The 21,895-nt window shown below is 36.3% G+C and overlaps 1 protein-coding gene across 3 annotated transcripts in view; it reads left to right on the forward strand.

Moving 5' to 3' along the window:
- The window catches only part of ADGRB3 (adhesion G protein-coupled receptor B3), a 771,030-nt gene extending 752,975 nt beyond the window's left edge, over positions 1-18,055 (forward strand). Inside the window, exons 31-32 of one of the 3 annotated variants that reach the window (XM_033217557.1) lie at positions 11,388-11,492; positions 17,245-18,055. In XM_033217557.1, coding sequence (XP_033073448.1) covers positions 11,388-11,492; positions 17,245-17,433 — 294 coding nt within the window. In that variant the 3' untranslated portion in view covers positions 17,434-18,055. The remainder of the gene's footprint in view (positions 1-11,387; positions 11,493-17,244) is intronic. The other 2 variants (XM_033217558.1, XM_033217559.1) reach the window with 2 other exon arrangements.
- Positions 18,056-21,895: the final 3,840 nt, after the last annotated feature.

Here is a 21,895-nt window from a genome sequence, read left to right on the forward strand (position 1 = left end):
ATTTGAATTCAAAATTGATATATAATTACTTAAAGATTAGGACTCTATGCAGCCATGTAAGGATATTATGTACTAATTTAATTAAATAAGTCAAACATTTTAATTAAAGTTTATCTTGTATGGCATGAAATTTTTAAACTTTGAATTACTTTAAGTATATGCTAAACTGAGATTTTCTAGACAAGTGAGGAATCTATTTTATACATACTAAGATAAGTGAACAATTTATGTTAGGAGCTGAACCTGGTTGATTCAGTTTGTAGGGAGGGGGAATGTCAGCTTCCTGATTTTTATATTTAAAGCAATTTTCTTGGTTTTACTTCAGTGACTACCTGAAGAGATCCTGTGAACATGCTTAGGCTGGTTAGCTAGGCTTTCTCTGAAAATTACTTGTTTCATCTTCTGATTCCTGCTATTTAGGTTCTCTGTGGTACATTCAGATGCTTTTTTTCCAACAGAAACTATTGATTCAATGTGCTCCTGTGTTTAGTAAATGCCTTTTCACAGATACAAACAAGATGAAAAGTTTCATTTTCTAATTTACATTGAATTTATATTGATGCTATAATACTGTTACTGCAAATTACTGAAATCATACCGTCTGAGGAGGTTATGCTAAATACAAAATTAATGATGTTTAAGCATCATATAAAATGTACTTATGTATGTTGATAATTGAATATGATTCACAGTCTGCTAACATAATTGGATACAATACATTATGTATTTCTCCAGTATATTTGTACCCTTGTGATACACACATAGAACTCAATACTCTTAATTGATACTCCTAAAATTACAGAAGACTCCCAGGACATGCTAACTACTCCTAGTTCAGTCATTTCATTTATTTAGATGAATTTTGTAGCTCTACAATGTACATCATGTGTCAAAACTAAGACTTGTTTTTATTTACTGCAATGGTCAACAATGGTTTTACCCTGAATGGAGTCCCAGGATAACTGGTTCTTTTCAGTAACATTTGAGACTACAAGATACAAAGTAATGATAAGGAATCTTTTACCTACCATTAAATAGAAAGTTTTAATACTGATGCAGCCTCATTGTAGTAACTTAGCACTGAATATATATTTTATTGCATCCAAAGTTGTTAACATAAAAGTATCAAGAATATAAATTTGAATAGACAATATTCAGCAATATTTGCCTTTAGATTATTTAGTGCCTTTCAAGAACAGATATTGTATGGCTTTTTAATATTAATTCTTCAGGTAGCCAGAAATAGAGAATCGGACAGTATATATTCTTGTCTAAAAGCAATAAATTGTTATGTTAGTATAAAAGAGAGGAGGAAGGAATTAACCCACCTAGGCATCAGTGGCAAAATATAGTAAAAAAAAAAAAAACTAGATCTAAAATTAAGCCTCAATTCAACCAACCTAAGTTATATAATCACAAACACTGAAAAGAAATCTAATCATACTGTGTCACTTAGAGCATTAGAAAAACTGTTCTTTTTTCATCTATTCTCTATGGCAACTGGTAGCAGATTCCTTAAGCTTATACTTATTTCTATGCTTAGTATTCCACCCATAAAACCATGTTGTTAATAAAACATTTCCTGATAAAGAAGAGAAATTACAACACGAGAACCCCAGACATGTCTTTAGCTCTTGAACTGCTGTAATCACTACATGTTTACTATAGGTATCAAAATTTGGTGGCGGCAGGTGGAAACTTTGAGACATTACTTTTACCCTACAAATTGTTTAGAGCTATTTCCCTTAGTTTTATGTGCTATAGCAGTTATGTGGCCAATATTTCATGGATTGTGTTTAGAAAACTTATTGCCAGATATAAATGCTAATGAATTGTAATACAATCTATTTATATTTTGTGGGTGGTTCTTGAGGGAAAGTCCAGCTTGTCCCCCTCTTAATTCAGGCTAGATTAATTGAATTTTTATCAAGCTCTCTGATCCTCTTGCTCCCCCTGCAAGCTTTATCATACAATGGCCAGCTTAAACATTTTGCCACTGACAGACTGCCTCTTGGACTTCTGAAAGCATCTTTGTTTCAGGCTTTAAGCCTAACACACTCCCCAGAGTCTACACACTATGATAATATTCTGCCAACTCATATATCCCTAAAACTCTTGTGGCTAGTTAATGTCATACCAGGGGAATAGCCCTTTCCTGCAGCCAGTCTCCAGAACAGCATTGCATTTCTGGATTCTTGCTTTCTGGAAAGTATACAGAAAATACTGTAGTGATATTCTTGTGTTCTGTAACCAAATGCCTTATTGAATTGTATGCCCAGTTCCGGAGATCCTAGTACCTAATAAGCATTCAGGAATTATTTTTTAAAATGGTGAAAAAATTGAATGACTTTTCCATCCAGTTTGCTTTAACAAAATGTTATTGGACACTGTACCTGAGTTAAGGCAGAGACTAGCATAAAAATGGACGACAATGGAAGAGACATTTCAAAGATAGCCACACTGAATTTCAATGATATCCACATTAGATATAATTCAAGGAGATAGAAAAATGGCAGGTAGAAATTCTAGGAGGAGGAAAAGGCATGTAGGTTGGCTAATCTGTGGTATTCTTAAGAAATAACAAGTAAGTCAAAATTTACCTAAACAGGGGTCTATGGAAGAAGAGACTAAAGTGAGTAATTTAGAAACCATGCCTTATACTCCAGGAGGGATTTTTATTTAATTTGCTACTAAAAGCCGCTAAACTTTTTCTATTATATTTTGTTTGCTTGTTGTTGCTGTTTCAGTGCAGAATGATTTGCTATACTCTGGGTTTTAAAAAGATGAGTATGTCAGTAACAGGGAGGATAGATTGTATAGCAGGGTGAAAGGAGAAGCAGAAATACCAATTAGGATTGGCTAATGTGGTAGGTAATGAAAGTCCACTTCCTGGAGGCGGTAGGAAGAGAAAGCAATGAGAAGACTCTTGCAGAGGCAGAATCTATGGAATTTGGTCCTTAACTGAACATAGGGTGAAAGGGTAAGGGAGCAGAAAAAAGAAGACTCTCCAGTTCTGAGCCTGGGTGTCTGCTAGTACCAGTAACAGAACTAGGGAAATCAAGAAGACATCTAGTCAGGGTGAGTTCCGTTTTAATATTTTAGAATAAAGGTTCCTAATATGATGTTAAAACAGACAATTAGGTAAGTTGTTCTAATTGTCTGTCTTGTGTCGAGATTTGGGCTCTAAGAATTCCCAGAAACACAATTGCAGGCATTCATTCTGAAACACTAATAGATAACAGTATCCATTCTATGTTAAAAATATATGGATAGAGAAGTATCCATGAAACCGGGTCTCTACTGAAAATACAAAAATTAACTGGGCATGGTGGTGCATGCCTGTAATCCCAGCTACTTGGGAGGCTGAGGCAGGAGAATCAATTGAACCTAGGAGATGGAGGTTGCAGTGAACCAAGATCACGCCACTGCACTTCAGCCTGGACAACAAAGTGAGACTCAATCTCAAAAAAAAGTAAAAACAAACAAGCAACAATAACAAAAAAACTGGTATCCATATACTTGTCATATAGATTTTTTTTTAATCTTCACTTCCAAAAATGCAGAGATAAAAGTTTTCAGTTTTTCATGAAAAGTATATAGTTTTTTTGTTTTTGTTTTTTTTGTTTTTTTTAAGACAGAGGCTGGCTTTGTTATTCACACTGCAGTGCAGTGGTGCAATCTTGGCTCGTTGCAACCTCTGCCTCCTGAGTTCAAGGAATCCTCTCATGTCAGCCTCCTAATAGCTGGGACCACACGCCTGTGCTACCATGCTTGGCTAATTTATGTTTTGTTTTGTTTTGTTTTTTTTAGAGATGAGGTCTTACCGTGTTGCCTAGGTCAGTCTCAAACTCCAGGGCTCATGTGATTCCCTTGCCTCAGCCTCCCAAAATACTGGGATTATAAGCATGATCTACTGTGCCTGGCCTATGTAACCTTTTAAAAACATTTTAGGATGTTCCTTTGAGTTTTTAATGAGCTCCATACCTCCACTATTTTCATACTTCTCAAGCTGGGAGACAGTGATGGCGGACAGAAGGCAAAAGAAGACACAGACACAGGGTAATCACAAATCCCGATTTTCATGGGGGCTTGATTTTTTACAAGGAGATTTGGGTCATAATAGCGAAGAAAGATATCATTTATATTAATTCAATATCACTATAAACACAGCTAAATTGTGACATAAAAATCAAAATATATTTTAATTTCTAAGTATAAGGCATAAAATTTCAAAGAAATGTCTTGTTCATAGCAGACTTCTTCCTGCTGTGTCCCTGAGCCCCAGCAGTAAGGGCACTCCATTAGGCAATCTGGGTACTTTTAGAGGAAAAGTTTGAGCAATTTAGTCCTAGACAATAGCCATCTTTTTTTAAATATATATTACTAAATTTAAACTTGCAAAATTATGCATTTACAGCAAGGACACTCAGGATTGACAGTGGCAAAATAAAAAAAATATGCAACTAATTTTTGCTGTTTTCAGACCCTTTATCTATTTTGTTTTAAACTCTGGCATCATATTTATTCAAACAGAAACATATTTGAAACATAGACACTGAGGCTGGGTGCAGTGACTCACGCCTGTAATCCCAGCACTTTGGAAGGCCGAGGCGGGTGGATCACGAGGTCAGGAGATCGAGACCATTCTGGCTAACGCAGTGAAACCCTGTCTCTACTAAAAAATGCAAAAAATTAGGCATGTTGCGGGCACCTGTAGTCCCAACTACTTGGGAGGCTGAGGCAGGAGAATGGCGTGAACCCAGGAAGCAGAGCTTGCAGTGAGCCGAGATCATGCCACTGCACTCCAGCCTGGGTGACAGAGTGAAACTCTGTCTCAAAAAAAAAAAAAAAAAAAAAAAAGAAGGGAAAGAGAAGAAAAGAAACATAGACACTGAAAATGGGTCTACAAGTTCCATAGTTCCATGTGAGGGAAACGTTGAGACTCCAGCCAAGGAAATCATCCCCGTTTCACAACACTGCTTTAGGAACTAAGCTGAATCCCTAGTGTGCATTGTTTCCTTAATATGAGTTTTGACATTCGCTTTAGGCTAATATTCAACAACCTACTCTGGAGAGAGGAATACAGGGCTCAGAAAATGGTAGCCCAGAGTATGGTGCTTTGGCATACTGAGTGCTTTGAACTAAGAACATTGAAAGGCCTCAGAAGCAACCTCAGAACCAGTATCTCTCTGATCTTCTCTTTCCCTCCTGTCACTGGCCCCTTATTCTCCTCCAAAGTAAGTCATAGATACCAGAATTCCTCTTCACCAAATCGGATCATAGTAAGTAGAACTTCTTTTCCCCAAAACAAGTCAAAAAAATTAAAAATTTTTACTCTAACCTTCCTGTAGCTTTTCATCTAGAAGCCAGCCACAAAGAAATTCTCTAACCCACCCTTGTCTTTTGTGGTAGAGGTTAGAAATGTTGGCCATGACCCTCATGATGGGGAGGAAATTGTCACAATTTTCCACCCCTTGCAGGACTCATGCAAACCAGTAAAGAAGAAGAAGAACTACAGGTTCATCTTAGCAGATATGGGCAATGGTATTGTAGGTGTATAAAGTTCTAAGGCTGGAAAACGTAATTCATGGAAACTGGTTTATAATTCCCATCAGCCCATGATTTCCAGACCTCATACTATAAAGTTAATGGCTAGGAGATTCTCCAACTTTCTCTAACAATTTATTTCAGCTTCTAAAATCTGTATACTGTAACTACCTCTCTGATATATAATTCAGACTTAAGCTTCAACTCTTGATTCACACCTATGAATTAAAAGTGAAAATTTGTAAACAGTTTGTTCTAAGCCCGTTTATAAGCCATTTGTATTGAAAAGAAAGGAACACAATAAAATCAGAATGAGGAGGCAAAGCTCCTGCCTGGGGCCAGTAAATGAGCCATTCTTCCATTGGGAAGACCTCTTTTAGAAGAAGAGAAGACGACATTTATAATGGCCTTCCATATTGCAGTCGCCTTCCGTGGCCTATATGCCTGTGCTGTCTTGTTCATTTAAGGTATTCAGTATGCTTTTATTGAGCACCTGCTGAATGCCAGATGCTGTGCTAGGTGCCAGTGATATACAGACAAATAAGTCATTGCCCAGGAACTGTTCAGAGACAAAATATGAAGACCAGCCATGAAAAATATAATTGCAGTACTATGGAATAGCTGCAGGGTGGTCAATATCTGTAGAGCTTATGGGCTCACTACAGAGAGTACCTAGCCCATCTTGGATTGTTTTGTCTCATTTTCCATTTTAACAAGACATAATTACAAACCTGAATAGTCTAAAGAAGAGTGATCCCTGGATGTATGAGATACGTCTAAGATAGCAGCAAGCAAAGAGAATTGATGTGGAATTCAGAAAGAATTCCAGCTTGCTCACCAATTGTGTGAGCTTGGGAAACTTACTTGGCCTCCTTGAGCTTAAGTTTTCTAATCAGTAAAGTGGAGATAATGGCTTTACCTCCCAGAGTTATTGTGAGGATTAAGAAAGATAATAATGGCTGCCATTTCTTAAGTGGCTTTTATCTGTGTGGCCCAGTGATAAGTGTTTTATATCCTTTTTTAAATCTTCAAAATTACCCTGCAAGGTAAGTCTGATTACTGAAACTGGGACTAAAAGGAGATTAGATTTTACACTTCAGACCACATAACTTAAAAGTGATACAACTGAGATCTAAATACGCATTTCTCTAGATCCAACTTGGAGAAATATGCTATCAGACTTGATATATTCCAAGTATTTAAATGGTCTAGGAGAGTTCTTGGGATATAGCAGGTACTCCAGACATACAGGTGGCTTTCCATCCTCATTTTTCTCAAATATCTGAAATACGATGAATGTGCTTTATTTTATAGCATCACTTTTTCTCTAATATCAGCAATTAAAGGACTGCAAAGACTAATTCTCTTGCATTTAAAATGTATAAAAGGAAAGGGGTCTTTTGAAATAAGCTATTCAGGAGAGCATAATTTTTGTGCAGTTAGATTGGTGGTCCTCTCAGGATAGGGATTCATATGCAACTTCCAGAAATGTTGCATGATGTCAATATGAATGCAAGGAAACATTATCATGCTCTTATCTTTATTGCAAAAGATGCATACAATATTTGACAGCCACCTGAATTCTATAGATATGTAGATATTGTCAATCAGAATATATCTTTATTTAAATAGAAAATCCACAGGTTAGAATTTTCTCATTATTACACCTTTTGAAAACTCAGTTATAAGTTCAGTTTTTGACAGAAGTCGATTTCTTTAAAAAACAGGGATCTTAAATTAGAAAAGAAAGAAAAAGGCAATCAGATAAACCCTAATGTCACTAAACATAAAAAAATAGCCAAATGAAATAGACCAAGAGATTTATAAGCATGAAAACTTCTAAGCAAGTGGCAACTCATTAGAGGCATCAGTGATACAAATAAATACTCATACAAGTAAATAAATAAGAGGAAACCTTTAGTACATGTGAAAACTAAAGCCACACCTAAGTTGTTGCCCCAGAATATTGTTGGGTTATAAACTCTCCAATATTCACTGTGAAGCTGGCATTCTTATCAGTGGAATCTTCTTTATTTTAAAGGCTGGGTGATCTACTTGAGTCTATGAACAAGAAGAAATCATGCATGGACAATCAAACTGAGTTCATGTCAGAGACATGAGTTGTCAGTGAAACACTGAGAGCTATAATGTGATACTTCTGCCAGAAATCCAGGCCATCATTGCTATGGTTATTTCTGGCAGTGTCAAGGTTGCAGTTTCAAATTAGAATGAATATTTGGCATGAGGATGTATTTGCCATTAATGTTTCTAGGTAGCAAGGGCCCCATATTTCAGCATACACATTTTTCATTTGCTTCCATATTCATTTCAGTGTCCTTGAGCTTTATTAATCAGAATAGCTTTAATAAACCCATGTAGAAAATATCAAAATGGTTTCTGGTTATACAATATTGGTGACCAGCATACCTTTATATTTTTCTTGTATACTTTTTAGACTTTTGTAGCAATCCAATTATTTGAAATATGATCCACCCAGTTCTGAATTAGGTACTACCCATTCAATCAGAATATAATTATGAAACCTCCAATGAGCTAGTATAGCTTCTTTTCCATGGAATGTATTTGATGCTTGGTTTGCTTCTTAAAAATGCTTTATCTGGTGTATTTGGCAGCAACAAACATTAGGTGACTTTGACTAATGAAGTAACTGTTGGAAGGGGACGGAATAATTCACCTCTTGGCCAGAGAATAGTAGGAATGTCAACAGACATTTCTAGCAACATGGGAAGGTATAGTTCCCCAAAGCAAAGTCAGAATCCTCACAAGATGAAGATTGGAGACTTCACAAACAAAAATCATCAGATGCTCATCTCAAAATAAGGGTGCTATGCCTTTGGCATCAACTGTCTTAGAAGAGAATGAGTTTCTTGTACTTGAAAAAGAAAGATCCCATTGAAAGAGGGGATAATTAGGCCGGGCGCGGTGGCTCACGCCTGTAATCCAGCACTTTGGGAGGCCGAGACGAGCAGATCACAAGGTCAGGAGATCGAGACCATGGTGAAACCCCGTCTCTACTAAAAATACAAAAAATTAGCCGGGCGCGGTGGCGGGCGCCTGTAGTCCCAGCTACTCAGGAGGCTGAGGCAGGAGAATGGCGTGAACCCGGGAGGCGGAGCTTGCAGTGAGCCGAGATCGCGCCACTGCACTCCAGCCTGGGCGACAGAGCAAGACTCCGTCTCAAAAAAAAAAAAAAAAAAAATTAAGCTAGAAATTTTCTGAATCCTAGAAAATGGAAAAGAGAAGATAGACAAATAAGACCATGGGAATAACTAATTCGAGGAATTTCAAATTAAAAATGGATATATTAAAATGAGGGAATTGCCTCACTTGGATTTATCTTACTTAGCAAATTATCCTATCACTTTCATAGCAGCACCATATGTTTTCTTTATCACACTTACAGTTTTACATTTATTTGAATTATTATGCCTGTGTCCTCCATTAGACTTCAAACTACAAGAGATCAGGAACTCAATCAGATTTTGTGCAACATCATTACCTGAGTATCTAGCACAATATGTGATGCTCGTAAGTATGTATTAAATGATGGAATAAAATATCTCTAGGAAAATGTCAGTACATCACCCCTACTGTACCATAGAATAAAATAACTCTGTAGAAAAAGATTCACTACTATGAAAAATGAAATTTGTAAGTTAGAAGCAGATCCAGTTTTCTAACTACAATAGTTTTTTTTTTTTTTTTTAAGTGCTCCTTATACACAAATCCATATTTTAATCAGTGTCTTAGAACCTGGTACTGCATGAAAGTGTTTGTCTCCCAAAGGAAAGAATGTGCTACTTTATGTCTGCGACTGACAGGGTCCTCAAAATCTCCCCATTGAGCTGCTTATGCAAATCCTCTCTCTCCTAAATCCCCACAAACCATCACTAGTCAAATTATGTTTGCCTGGTGTTTCTCTATTAATCCTGCAAATCTGTTTTGTATATTCTCCCCCAAACTGATGGGAAGTTAATCACTCTAAAATTGTTTGCTATGTTTCATGTCCCTATCATGAGTAACGTTGCCATGTTCTTGTCCTCAAACACCTGATTCTCACACAGCCAACTCCTAGAGCCAAAAGGAGCAAACACAGAAACTGATTGTTGCAAGACATAAAATGACAGAAATCTCTCACATAAAAGTAGACTAGTGAAAGGAAAGAAATGAGCTAAACAATGTATTGCCTAGATACATATTTATTAAATATAGGAAATTAAACTTGCGTAGGAGAGAACAGGCTTTTTTAATGTGTTAAAGATTCCATTGTTTTTGTCTTTGGCCCTTTTCCTTTTCCTCAAGGAGGTAAAGTGTTTCTCTGCAGTGTCTTTTAGAAGGAAATTAGGCATTACAGCTCTCCCAAATATATATTTCTTTTTCAAAACAAATCCTTATTTTTGAAAATATTTGCTAATTAAAACAATGGACCAAATATTCAAATTCTAGCTTAAACATAGATATAATATACCTATGCAAACCACATGCACAAATGGTAAGTTATGAGGCATATGCTTAAAATACAGTAAAATCTTACAAAATATGAAGGCATAGTCTTGGAGAATCACCAAAATATTGCTTTTTAACTTTAAAAAATCAAAACGGGCCGGGCGCGGTGGCTCAAGCCTGTAATCCCAGCACTTTGGGAGGCCGAGACGGGCGGATCACGAGATCAGGAGATCGAGACCATCCTGGCTAACACGGTGAAACCCCGTCTCTATAAAAATACAAAAACTAGCCGGGCGAGGTGGCCGGCGCCTGTAGTCCCAGCTACTCCGGAGGCTGAGGCAGGAGAATGGCGTGAACCCGGGAGGCGGAGCTTGCAGTGAGCTGAGATCTGGCCACTGCACTCCAGTCCGGGCGACAGAGCGAGACTCCGCCTCAAAAAAAAAAAAAAAAAAAAAAATCAAAACGGAGGAAGACGTTTTCTCCTTTAAAATAACAATTACAAATACAGGGTACTTATTATCTAACTCTTCTTCTTTGGGGTTCTTAAATGATCTGTAATTGAACAAGATTCAGCCCATGATACTTACCCCAAGGTCATTTTTATTTGACTCCATTTGTTGAGTTATGGTGAAGTTGGGAGAAAAGGGTGTAACCAGGGATGAGAAGTATGAATATATTTGTATCTGTAATTTTAGAAGCATATCAGCCACACAATTTATGCTATGAACCCTAATTGTTAAGAATCTGTACCATCTCTTAAACAAATTGATGAAATCTATGGGTCAGATTTGCCTCCTATGAAGCTTAATCATTATGCACATGGAAAATGCAAGGTTTTAAATCCCACATATATTTCAGACACTTTAGTGCTTTGATTCAGCCTTAATGGCAGGGTTTGGGATTTTGCTCCCACTTTAGTACAGCCAACTAGGATTTTAGTGTTTACAGAAATAAGACATAAAAAAGTAATATTTCCCATGATAAACATCAGGGACTGGGTGCTTTACCAGTTCGAGTTTTTAAACATTTTTAAAATATTATAACTGTTTTTGTAAAACAGCTTTAACTTTTGAATAATGAAAATCTTACTCAGAAATGACTGGTAGATTTTTAATGTACCCACAAGAAAACCTTTTTTTTTTTTTTTTTTTTGTAGTCTTGTAAGTGAAAGAAAAAGCCAATTCTTAATGTGTAAGAAGTGCTGAATATGGGACAATGATTTGGTGCAACTTATTTGCATTTGTGCATCTTATAGGACCTCCTGGTTCCTGCCAAACTTGATTATCCTTATTATTAAAGCAAAAATATTGAATCTCTTGTTTGAAAAACATACATCAAGTTGGGGATGAGAGCTATCTTGTTCTCTTTTGCAGAAGGTCATGCATACAAGGAAGAGGCATATGGAACTATTTCAAGAGCTAAATCAGAAATTTCAAACTTTGGACAGATTTCGGGATATACCAAATACGAGCAGTATGGTAAGTATGCTTTGCTTCAATGCCTGAGTAGAAGATGCATGATGCCAGATATTATTCCTGCCTTCTAGGACCTCCTTATCGTGGGAACATAAAACGAGCCTACATAGAAAAAAAGTATAAGCCTCGAAAACGTACTTTGGAAAGTCTACCAAGACAAATTAGGAATGGCAGAATCTTTAGGCATTTTATTGATATTTCACATATCCTCATTTATAAGCTTTAATTAGAATTGGTTACATATCAAAACTATGTTGGCTTCATCTGATCATTTTACTATCAGAGTTAAAATTAAAATTAATTTTCTTTTCGAATATCCCTTTGGGTTAATATTTCCATTTTCATTTGAATGTCTGACATAAATGTAATTGTTTTGTGTATATGAAGTTGTTACCTGAAACCAGAGTGATAGATTTTTGTCTCCAGGAGATTTGCTTATTTTTTGGTAGGAATTTTCATACACACATCAACACTGGGGACTCTGGTTATTAATCGTGACCATTCTTTTCTCATTCATTCACACTATTACAATCTTAGTACAGGACTTCGTCAAATAAAATAACTTTGTACAGTTACTATGTTTATGGCATACTCATAGCTTCACAGAAGTTTACATAATTATAAGAGCGCTGTAGGACTCTAGAAATCAATATACTAGTTGAAAGCTCAATTGAGAACTATCTGACCTTAAGCAAGTCACCCAACTCAAGTTTCTAAACTTCAATTTCACCCTCCTAAATGGAGCATAGAAAACAGTAATTAATATATATCTTCAGTCATTACAACACTTTCAAAAGCAAGTAGGTTAGGAAGCACCTTATAGGTTAGGAATCTGAGGCTCAGCTATAAGACAGAGCTGAGACTGCCATCTGACACCAGCTCTTCTCTTTCACCCAAATGTGGGGCTCTTTCTTTGCCTCATACTCTTTGCAGTCCTTGGGTGGTCCGTCTTCTTTTCCAGACATCAATATTTATATTTTTCTAAAGTAGATGATGTTTGGTCACCTTCTTAATCTAGTGATTCTTCCATGTGTATTTTATGAGACTTAGCCCTAGCTTCCTGATTAGTAATGTTAGCTTCTGAAGAGCTAAAGAGTAAGCATTTATGTATCTTTATGTTTTTCTTTTATTCCTCTCAGTACTGGTACAATGCCGGTTGTGGTAAGCTATCATGGCTGCTATTGATTTATAGTATAGCTGTGATCGTTCAATCTGTGTTAAAGGAAGGCTATAAGAAATATACGCTTTAACTCTTAATTGGTCTCTTAATAGTTTCTTGTTCATCAATTTTTCTCCTTAAAGTAGGAATCATGTATTATTATTTATCACCAATCAAATGCTAGGCAAATAGAAAACACTTCATTCATAAAGAATGGATCTTCCTCTTCTACTGCTCCTCATAGAAAGCTATCAATTTTTAGCTAGCATGCAAATGAGAATTACACCGTTGAGATTAGACCTAAACACATTAGCTACACATTTTGAAATAGTAAAATCTAACATTGAAATAATTGAAGAAACTTCATTACTTAGAAAAGGAGAGGGTTGTATTTACAAATCTAAAAGTGTTATGCAATAGATACAGCTGGCTAACTGCTATAATATGATTATAATTTCCCCTTGTTGTATGGTCTGGGTATTAAATCATTAATGGCACAACTATCTGTATCTCAGTTTCCTGACAACAAAAAATAGTGTACTAATTACACCACATCTCTGCAGCAGCATGCCTCTTCTAAAGGAGATTTATAAATATTTACCATTTGGAAGGTTAGGGGTGGGGAGGATAGAGTTGTCATTGCTGCTTGACTGTCATCCTAAATATCTGAGAAGAGAGAGAGAAAAAATGCAACTTCCTTATTCAGTTTTGATTAATAATGAGCATGAGTGAGTTCATTATCCTTAATTTAGTCACATAATTTGTAGTGGCACATTATTAATGAAAAATTGCATAATTGGGTGGAGAAAGACTTTTTTAAAATCTCAAATAAAGGGATTTTTCTTTCTGTCTTTTTTTTTTTTTTTTTTTTTTTTTCTGGGCTGCTAACTCACAGCACCTGCCTGGCACTGCAAATGATGGTAATTACGTAAAATAATAGAATTGGGGGAATCAAAGAGAAACCAAAAAACCGTTTAGTCCATTTCCTTGCTTCCAGGCAGGAAAACATTTAAATCACACTAAAAAAGAGAAGATACTTATATCCAGGGAAGAAACTATTTTACTTTGTGTGTGTCTCACAAGCCATTCAGTCAAGATCTCTTTCCCCCAAGTAGCTTTTGCAAATTCTTACTTTTTAAAAATAAGCACACTCCTTTTTGCTTCATACCCAAATGTTGGTAGGTTGGAAGAAGGAGGGATGAAAGAAGAGAGAGAGGAATGAGAGAAGAGAGAGAGGAAGGAAGAAAAAAAGGAAAGAACAAAAGAGGAAAGGGTAGATGGATGGAGGGAGGGAGGGACCTATCCACAAGTGGACAGCCAGTGTGCTCTGGATCCATGAACTATGGGAAATGCTCAGGCAGCCCTGCCATGTTTTTGGGTGGCTCTGAACTCTGTTTATCTAACATCCTATTTCTACTGATGCAGCTTAAGACCAAATTAGCATTTTGGGAAGCTTCGTGCACATTGGCTTATATGGAATTTGTAATTTTTGAGCCTTTAACAAATATGCATCTGTTTAACTACAGCTCCTTATTCTGTACTCAAGTGCAAAACATACATAAACAAAAAACAGCTGCATAAATTCGGAGACTTACACTAACTTTGAAGTTTTTATCATAAGATTCATACCTCCATTGAAACCTTTCCTGGCACCTACAGCTCTCACCACCAAATTCAATGATCCCTTTGGACTGCTCCACAGTTCATCATTTACTTGGACCATTGACGATATTACACTTTTCAGTATGAGAATCTGTAGTCTCCTCTCTTATCACACCCAACACACAGTGAGGATGAGTCACTCCTGGGTACCATACACTGACAACGAGGTCCCTCCCTACTCCCTGCAGATCTTGTTCCCACTCTGACTTCTGGGTGCAGTTCTTTTACCACTAAAGAAGGCTCTAACCTAAAGGGCATCCACACATTTGTGAACAATAATGAGAACCCCAGTGGAGCTGGGAGTGACTTGGGAAGATTAGCCGAAAGCCAGAAGTTATGAATTATGAATTAATGTATTACCCACTAATAGAACCTCTCAGGAATTCAATAGGTCATGTAGTGACAACAATACCATTTGAAATTAGAATGTAGATTTTCTGACAAAGTTTAAAATTGGCCATTTTAGTTCACATATCCATAATGGTTGATCTTTGAAATCATATCTGTTCCACACATAATGGAGCCCCTATATATTCCAAGCAAATGAGCTAACACTTTACACAGTGTGAGTTCTTTCAGGATTGAGCTAATTGGACCTTCTGTCAAACTAAGGATCCCCAGAAATCTCCTATAGACACAACCCTCGTCTATGATAAATGAGTCCACTATGGATCTGATTCAGCAGAATTTGAAACGGTGAGCCTTTCAGTTGATGTTTGATGATTCAGGTCTCACCAGAGTGCCCCTAAACGTTCAACATCTCCCTATTGCCTACAAAATAAATTCCAACTTTAGTAGCCAGGCATTCAGAGTCCCTTATGATCTGGCTTCCACTTCACCTTCTGCCTACTTTTCTGCTATTCTTTTTTATGCCAACTAAAATAGATAGGTCACTGTTCTCATGGTTTTCCCGTCTCCATGCTCTCTGGATTTTTACTTCCCAGTGTGCCATTCAGCCACCAGACCTCCAACCACACATATGTGTTCATGGCCAAGCCCATCCCTCTATTCTGGCCCTAATGTCACTTTTCTCAGAAAGTTTTATGTATTTCCTGTATAAAGAAGCCATCTCTCTACCCTTCTCTGAATTCCCATAGCACTATTCCTAGATGATAGATATAAATATTAACATGTTTTAACCTCCATTTAACTATAAACCCTTCTGTAATAAGTATGGCTACCATATATTGAGTGTTTATTAAATTCTCCAGGCATTATTCTAGGTTACCCCATTTTTTGTAGTTTTGCAACCCCACAAAGTAGGCATTAATCCACATGTTCTGCCAACTCCTTGGCCCACAATATAAAGCATATCTCTGTTTTGCAGATATTCAGGCTGAGGTTCAGAAAACTGAAATCACTTGTTTAAAATCGCATTCATCTGAAGTGGAGGAACTGGAATTTGGACCTGCATGTATCAGGCTTTAAATCTTGAGCTTCCTAGTGGACCATGCTGATTATGACTTCATCCTCCCTGGTAGCTAATATGGTATCTGGCACAGAGCAGCTGATAAATAAATATTGATTGAAGGGAAGCAGAGAGGGGGAGAGGAAAGAAAGAAAGGATAAGGTAGAGGAAGAGCTACAAGACTATAATTCATGGGACTCTAGAACATTTGACTAAAGCAGAATTAACTAATTCCCTCCACATATCCTACAAATTAACCTTTCATTAAATGTTTACTATTAACGTTTCTTCCCCATATATTCTCAGGAGTAAGTTTAATCAGTGCTGAAAACATCTAATGCATTAAACATTTTATTAATTTAATTTCCAGTTGTGATAAGTGTTTTTGTTGTTGTTTTGGTTTTTGGTTTTGGGTTTTTTATGTTGCCCAGACTGGTCTCACACTCCTGGACTTAAGCAGTCCTCCTACCTCAGCCTCCCACGTAGCTAGAATTACAGGCACACATCACTGCACCTGACTTAGGTATGATAAGTATTTCTACAGATTGCCTGTCTTTCTTAGCCATAGTTTAAGATGATGTTTAATATATTGAGTGGAATTTGGATAGTAATTCAAGAACCTATTTTATGTTCACTTGATAATTGGTTATAATCAGTTAAAGGCCAGATTTGGGGAGCAGGGAAGGCTTACATTCAACAACTATAATATTCTCACTAAACATGACATTCTATAATGAAAAATAAAAAGGAAATTGGAATATTAAGCTTCTAAGATCATTTTAATAATTCTGAAAAATATAAATAAAGAGCTAGTAGAAATTAAAAGGCAGTGATTTTCAAAAGGGAAACATCTTTCAAACCTGATAGAATTCATTGGTATACAATTAAAAGTTTAAAAAACTATTTAGATAAACAGTTAAAGTTTATCTCTTCAATAATTATTAGTTTTAGTGAATCTCTGTATTCTACAACAAAAAGACCCACAAAACAAGAAAATATAGCAGCATTTAAATATTCTAAAATGTTAATTTATTGAGAAAAACTAGGCATAGTGTTCTAAATTATTTAATGAAATATTGTTACCTTGAGTGACTTTTTATTGTTACATAATATGTCCCACAAGACCTCAGATCTGCTAATCTCACCAAATTTCTGTCACAATACTTACATTTTCTACATTTAATCTTAGTGGTGACTTAACTCTCCTTCCTACTTCAACATATGGCCATACTGACAATTCACAACATGCCCCAAACAAAACATCGCCTACTTTGCCTTCTATACTAGTGTTCACTTCCTTTGATTCCTAGAAAATTGTTGGGTAACTTAGAGAAGGTATTCATCAGTTTGTTCAATGAAATAAAACTAAAATCAAAACTATTTCCCGCAGTTGGCCATATTTTCAAGTCATCTCTGCATCATAGAAATTGGATTAAGATTACAAACACGCTCTCTTCCTGGAAACTTCAACTAGCGGTGATCCTAGTCCTCACATAAATGACTCTCTTTCCCTCTCTTCTCAACAGGAAAACCCAGCACCAAACAAGAATCCATGGGACACTTTCAAAAACCCCAGTGAATACCCGCATTACACCACAATCAATGTCTTAGACACAGAGGCAAAGGATGCTTTGGAACTGAGGCCGGCAGAGTGGGAGAAGTGTCTGAATTTGCCTCTGGATGTGCAAGAGGGTGATTTTCAAACAGAAGTTTAACAAAATCAAAATGGACTGAGGTAGAGACAAAACAATTTATTGCACTGACACTTAAGACTTGGGAAGCCTGACATTTCTATCTGGACAGTGTGACTATCTTATGTCAGGACCTTCATGTGCCAAATGTCAGTGGTGTTTTCATATGGTAACTTCTCACTAGTCAGGCTAGTGGAGAGATGACCAGGTGTACAGTTCTGACCATCCTGTGTTGTAAGTACCCGTGGAATGGATTTGTAAGGTAATCTTTATAGATAAACCTCAAGCAACGATTCATGTTGTAACCGCTTCATATGGTTTAGTTTTCAAAAAACTTCACCATGAAGCACAATGTATATATTTATGCAGTTTTTAAAGTTTATAACAGTCTGTTTGGCCATTACTACACTTTTTACTTTATAATATAAAAGCAAAGTTTTTGTCATTAAATGAATGTTTGTTGAGCTACATTCTTCATTGCTTTAAATGCAATAAAGTAATAATCTCACTTTTATATGAATAATATATTTCACATCTTTATTATTGCAGTTTTCTCTAGAAAGCTCTGAGAAGCTTTCTGTGCTGCAGCTGTGTATAAAATATTTAAAATGTTGTATGGTGTAAATAAACTTTTGTCTACATATCAGTTTTTTAGTGCATTTTATTTTGGATTTGTTGAACAGAAATTTACATATTTATAAAGTTTTTTTTTTCAATACAGATACTAAAAATGTATTCACGGTTTTAATAGCATACCGTTATTACTCCTTTGAGGCTAATGATTTCTCAAATGTAATAATAGGTTTGTATAGTGCTTCTGTATTTTCTACTCAAACATTCTTTGGAACAATGTACCATGTAAATGGGGCTTGTCAGAAATCTGCTGCCATCATACTCTTATATAAATATTATGTTTTTTCTATCTTGTGGCAAAAAGATAACTAGTAGAAAACAGTAAGTTCCAATACAGAAAACAAAACAGGGAAAAATGTTAATTTTAAGTAATGAAGTTCACTGCATGTTTCACAAAGGAAACTACTCATACTACAGTTCTTCATCGCATACAAAAAAAATGAACTTCTTCAGGACTTTAAAAATTTTTATCTATATAGTCTCTAGAAGAAGGAAAAGGAGAGTGGATGTATTTGATTGAACGATTGTCTCTGGAAGCCTGAGGTGAGCCAAATGCACAAACAGTCCCTAGTGTCTTTTCTTGTGTTAAAGCCACACTGGTAATTTCTCTCACTCCCTCAGATACACATTAAAGGAAATACCATGGGGAAGGATTTTAGCAGTTTCTTGGTCATTTCAATGATTTGAGATGTGTTTTTTTAGTCTGAGGCAAGGAAGGGGGGTGGAGAGGAGACCGGGGTCTTTGAAGTTCCTAAAATGTGTATTTAGATTAGTTTGTGGTTAAACCTGAGCTGTGTGGTCTTCTGTGGTCTGCCTCAAACTCAAGTGAATCAGTTCCTGCTCTTCACGACCTTGAAGGCACTCAGGCCATGAGGCGAAGACTACGGTGCTTCAACATTCAAGTGCGCCTCCAAGCTAGAGCCTTAAAAACCACACAGCTCAGGCTGAACTCCTGTCAGAAACTTACAATGTTCTCAATGTCAAGATGTTAAAAGTATATTTTTAATTAGATTTTAAAAATAAAAGCAACATCATTATGCAAAAAAGTATAACATAACTAAGGACTGATTTTTCAATAAAATAACTTTTATGCTAATTATAATGTAATTGTATAGCCTATTTATAAGATGACTTTTTGGTGACAGGAATAATATTTGGCAAATCTCTCCCTCTTTTTCTCTCTCTACATATATACATATATAATACACACACATGTGTATGTATATATGTATATATCTCTGAATATGTGTATCAGTCTACATATATATATACACACAAATCCATAATGCTCAGTTTCATCTCCGTTACCTATAACTGTGAATGCAGACCATGTATGTGGTCACCCATTCCACACTGTAAAATCTTGAATGAAAAGAAACACACTAAGCATATGTTTGAAAACATACAAATTCAATACATTAGGCTAATATTTCTTCTACAGATTCACTGCTGTAAAATAAAATCTTACATCTTTTCACTTTGATTTTTCTTTAGTTCTAGTAACTCCATATTAGATGTATATGTGAAAGCTGTCCAGAAATTGCACACTTAAAGATGTTAGCGTGGATTTTTTGGCTACTGTAAGAATGTCGAGTTGTGGTGTGGTGTTTTTTGTTTTTTAATCTACAGCAAAAAATGCAGGTGAATAAGTCTCAAGAAATGATAATTTTAAGGAAGCCGTCTTCTGCTCCACTCCTTTTAAGTGTCCCTGAACTCCGTCTCTCTCATGTGCACACAAACACACAACACACGCACACATACATGCACACATTCTTCCAAAGCTGAATCACAGCTGTCCCCTTAGGCAGGGGAGCATATATATTCCAGCCTGGGCAGTGCCTTCCTGGCCCACTGCACTCATGACCGGCCAGAATCTTTGTGCCCTTCCCCTGGAAGTTCTTCCCTTTCCCCTGTCTAAATTTTACTTGTGCTTTAAAGGACAACTCATATTTCATTTTCATAAAGTTTTTCATAATTTTCCTCCAAGTTGGAAATAATTTGTCCCGTGAACTCTTATGCCACTGTTTCTGTACCTCTCTTAGGACTTTTCAAATATTCGATCTTGTTATTTATATGCATTTCTGATATCCTCTGATAGACTCTCAAGTGCCTGGAGGGCAGGAGTCATGTCTGATCCACTTTGTGTTTCTTAAGGGACCTAGCACAATAATGTTCACACAATAAACGTTTGTTGAATTATTTGTGGAATTTCTTCTAGTATTGCTTACAGTGGTATACATCAAGTCATATATTCACAGATATTTATTGAACAACTATTATGTGTTTATTGCTATGTTAAGCAGTTAGGATACTATAGGGTCTCTGAGGCAACTCTCAATCTATTGAAGATATAGGATACATATGTGAAACAAGTAATGATATTTAAATATGAAAAAAAACCTGGATACGATATATTATTTCTTTGTGTTCTTAAAATATGTAGTAAGATTAATTATCCTAATGAAATGGAAGCCCAGAAGAGTTTAAGTCTCCACTGAAGATCACCATAAATAAATGGAACCCCAATATTAGAGCCCAGGTCTCCTGACTCCTACCCTAGAGGTATTTTCATGACACCATGGTGCTTCTACTTGTTTCTTTTAGATTATTAAGTCCCCAAGTCAAACAATAACAAGTTCTATGGAAACATTCTCAGGCGAGAAATAGAGGCATAAAATTGAAAACATGCATCATCATTCATGGTGGTGGTGAGGCTAGTAGCTGATTGTAGTAGAAAAGCACAGGTAGTCCAATATAAATTTCAAGCCAACTTGAATTTTCAGATTGTCTTCAGACTCTGTGTAAAAACATACAGCCAATTTTTTTTTAAGTCAGTCAAAAAACCATTGCTTCAGAAAGTTGAGTTGGTAAATTTTGAACCATTCTCAGCTTTAGTTTTTCAGGGTTATCCATGTCTCTAGCATGTTAATTTACAGTTTTCCATAGTGACAAAATCATCCTGCCCCTGAGATGCTTCTGTTGTTAAATTTGTAACGGGTAGTACAGCATAAAAGAGCTGTCAGAACCAAAAACCGTAGAATATAGAGATGAGAGAAAGCTTGGCAATAAATGAAAATGGTGATGACTTTCAGGTGAAGAAATAAAAAATTCAAACTTGGAGAAGGAGAAATTGTATTTGAAAAGATGGCTGAAATAGTAGGGGGTATTGCAATAGGGACTGCACTCCAACTGTAAGATTTACAAGCATCTCAGAGGTCAGGCAGAAAGGCTTTTCTTTAATACTGAGGTAAACAGGAAAAGAAAAAGCTGGTTATGAGAGCATGGGATGAGTAGGTGTGGTGATCAGGTATTTGAGCAGGAAACTTCTTCTTTGTGGTCAGCCAGTTCTGAGAGGTACGGTGAGGGGTGGTAACTCTACTTTCCAGTGCTTGGTTAAGCTCCCAACACTTGTTTAAATTCAAAGGTGGTCCAAAGTTCTGAATCATAGTGAAAGCAAGAAGCTTGAATTAGGTTTGGTCAAGTTATCAAATATTATTTTCAGATTGGTTAGCAGGGACAAACAATTCAGCTAGTAATTTCCAAGATAAAAAAAGGAATTTGGAGGGTTTGTGTCTCACCTTGTTACAGTGTTTGTTAAACAAGGTATTCATCTATGAGGTTTGTCTAAGTAATTTGGGGAAGTATGGTTCTTTGTAGTGAGTCATTTCTGGAAACACAAAAGGGTGGGAAGTTTTTTGACCCTTGCTGCTATTCAAGAACACAGGTAAAGTTCATTATCACAGGTGAGGAAACTAAGTCCACTGTAATAAGAAGAATTTTTCAAAAATTGTAATTGGTGTTCAGCCAACAGTGATTACAAGAAAGGATTTTCTCATAATAGACAAATAGTAGT

Source organism: Trachypithecus francoisi, unplaced genomic scaffold, assembly GCF_009764315.1.
Source record: "Trachypithecus francoisi isolate TF-2019V2 unplaced genomic scaffold, Tfra_2.0 Lachesis_group10, whole genome shotgun sequence".
NCBI lineage: Eukaryota > Metazoa > Chordata > Mammalia > Primates > Cercopithecidae > Trachypithecus > Trachypithecus francoisi.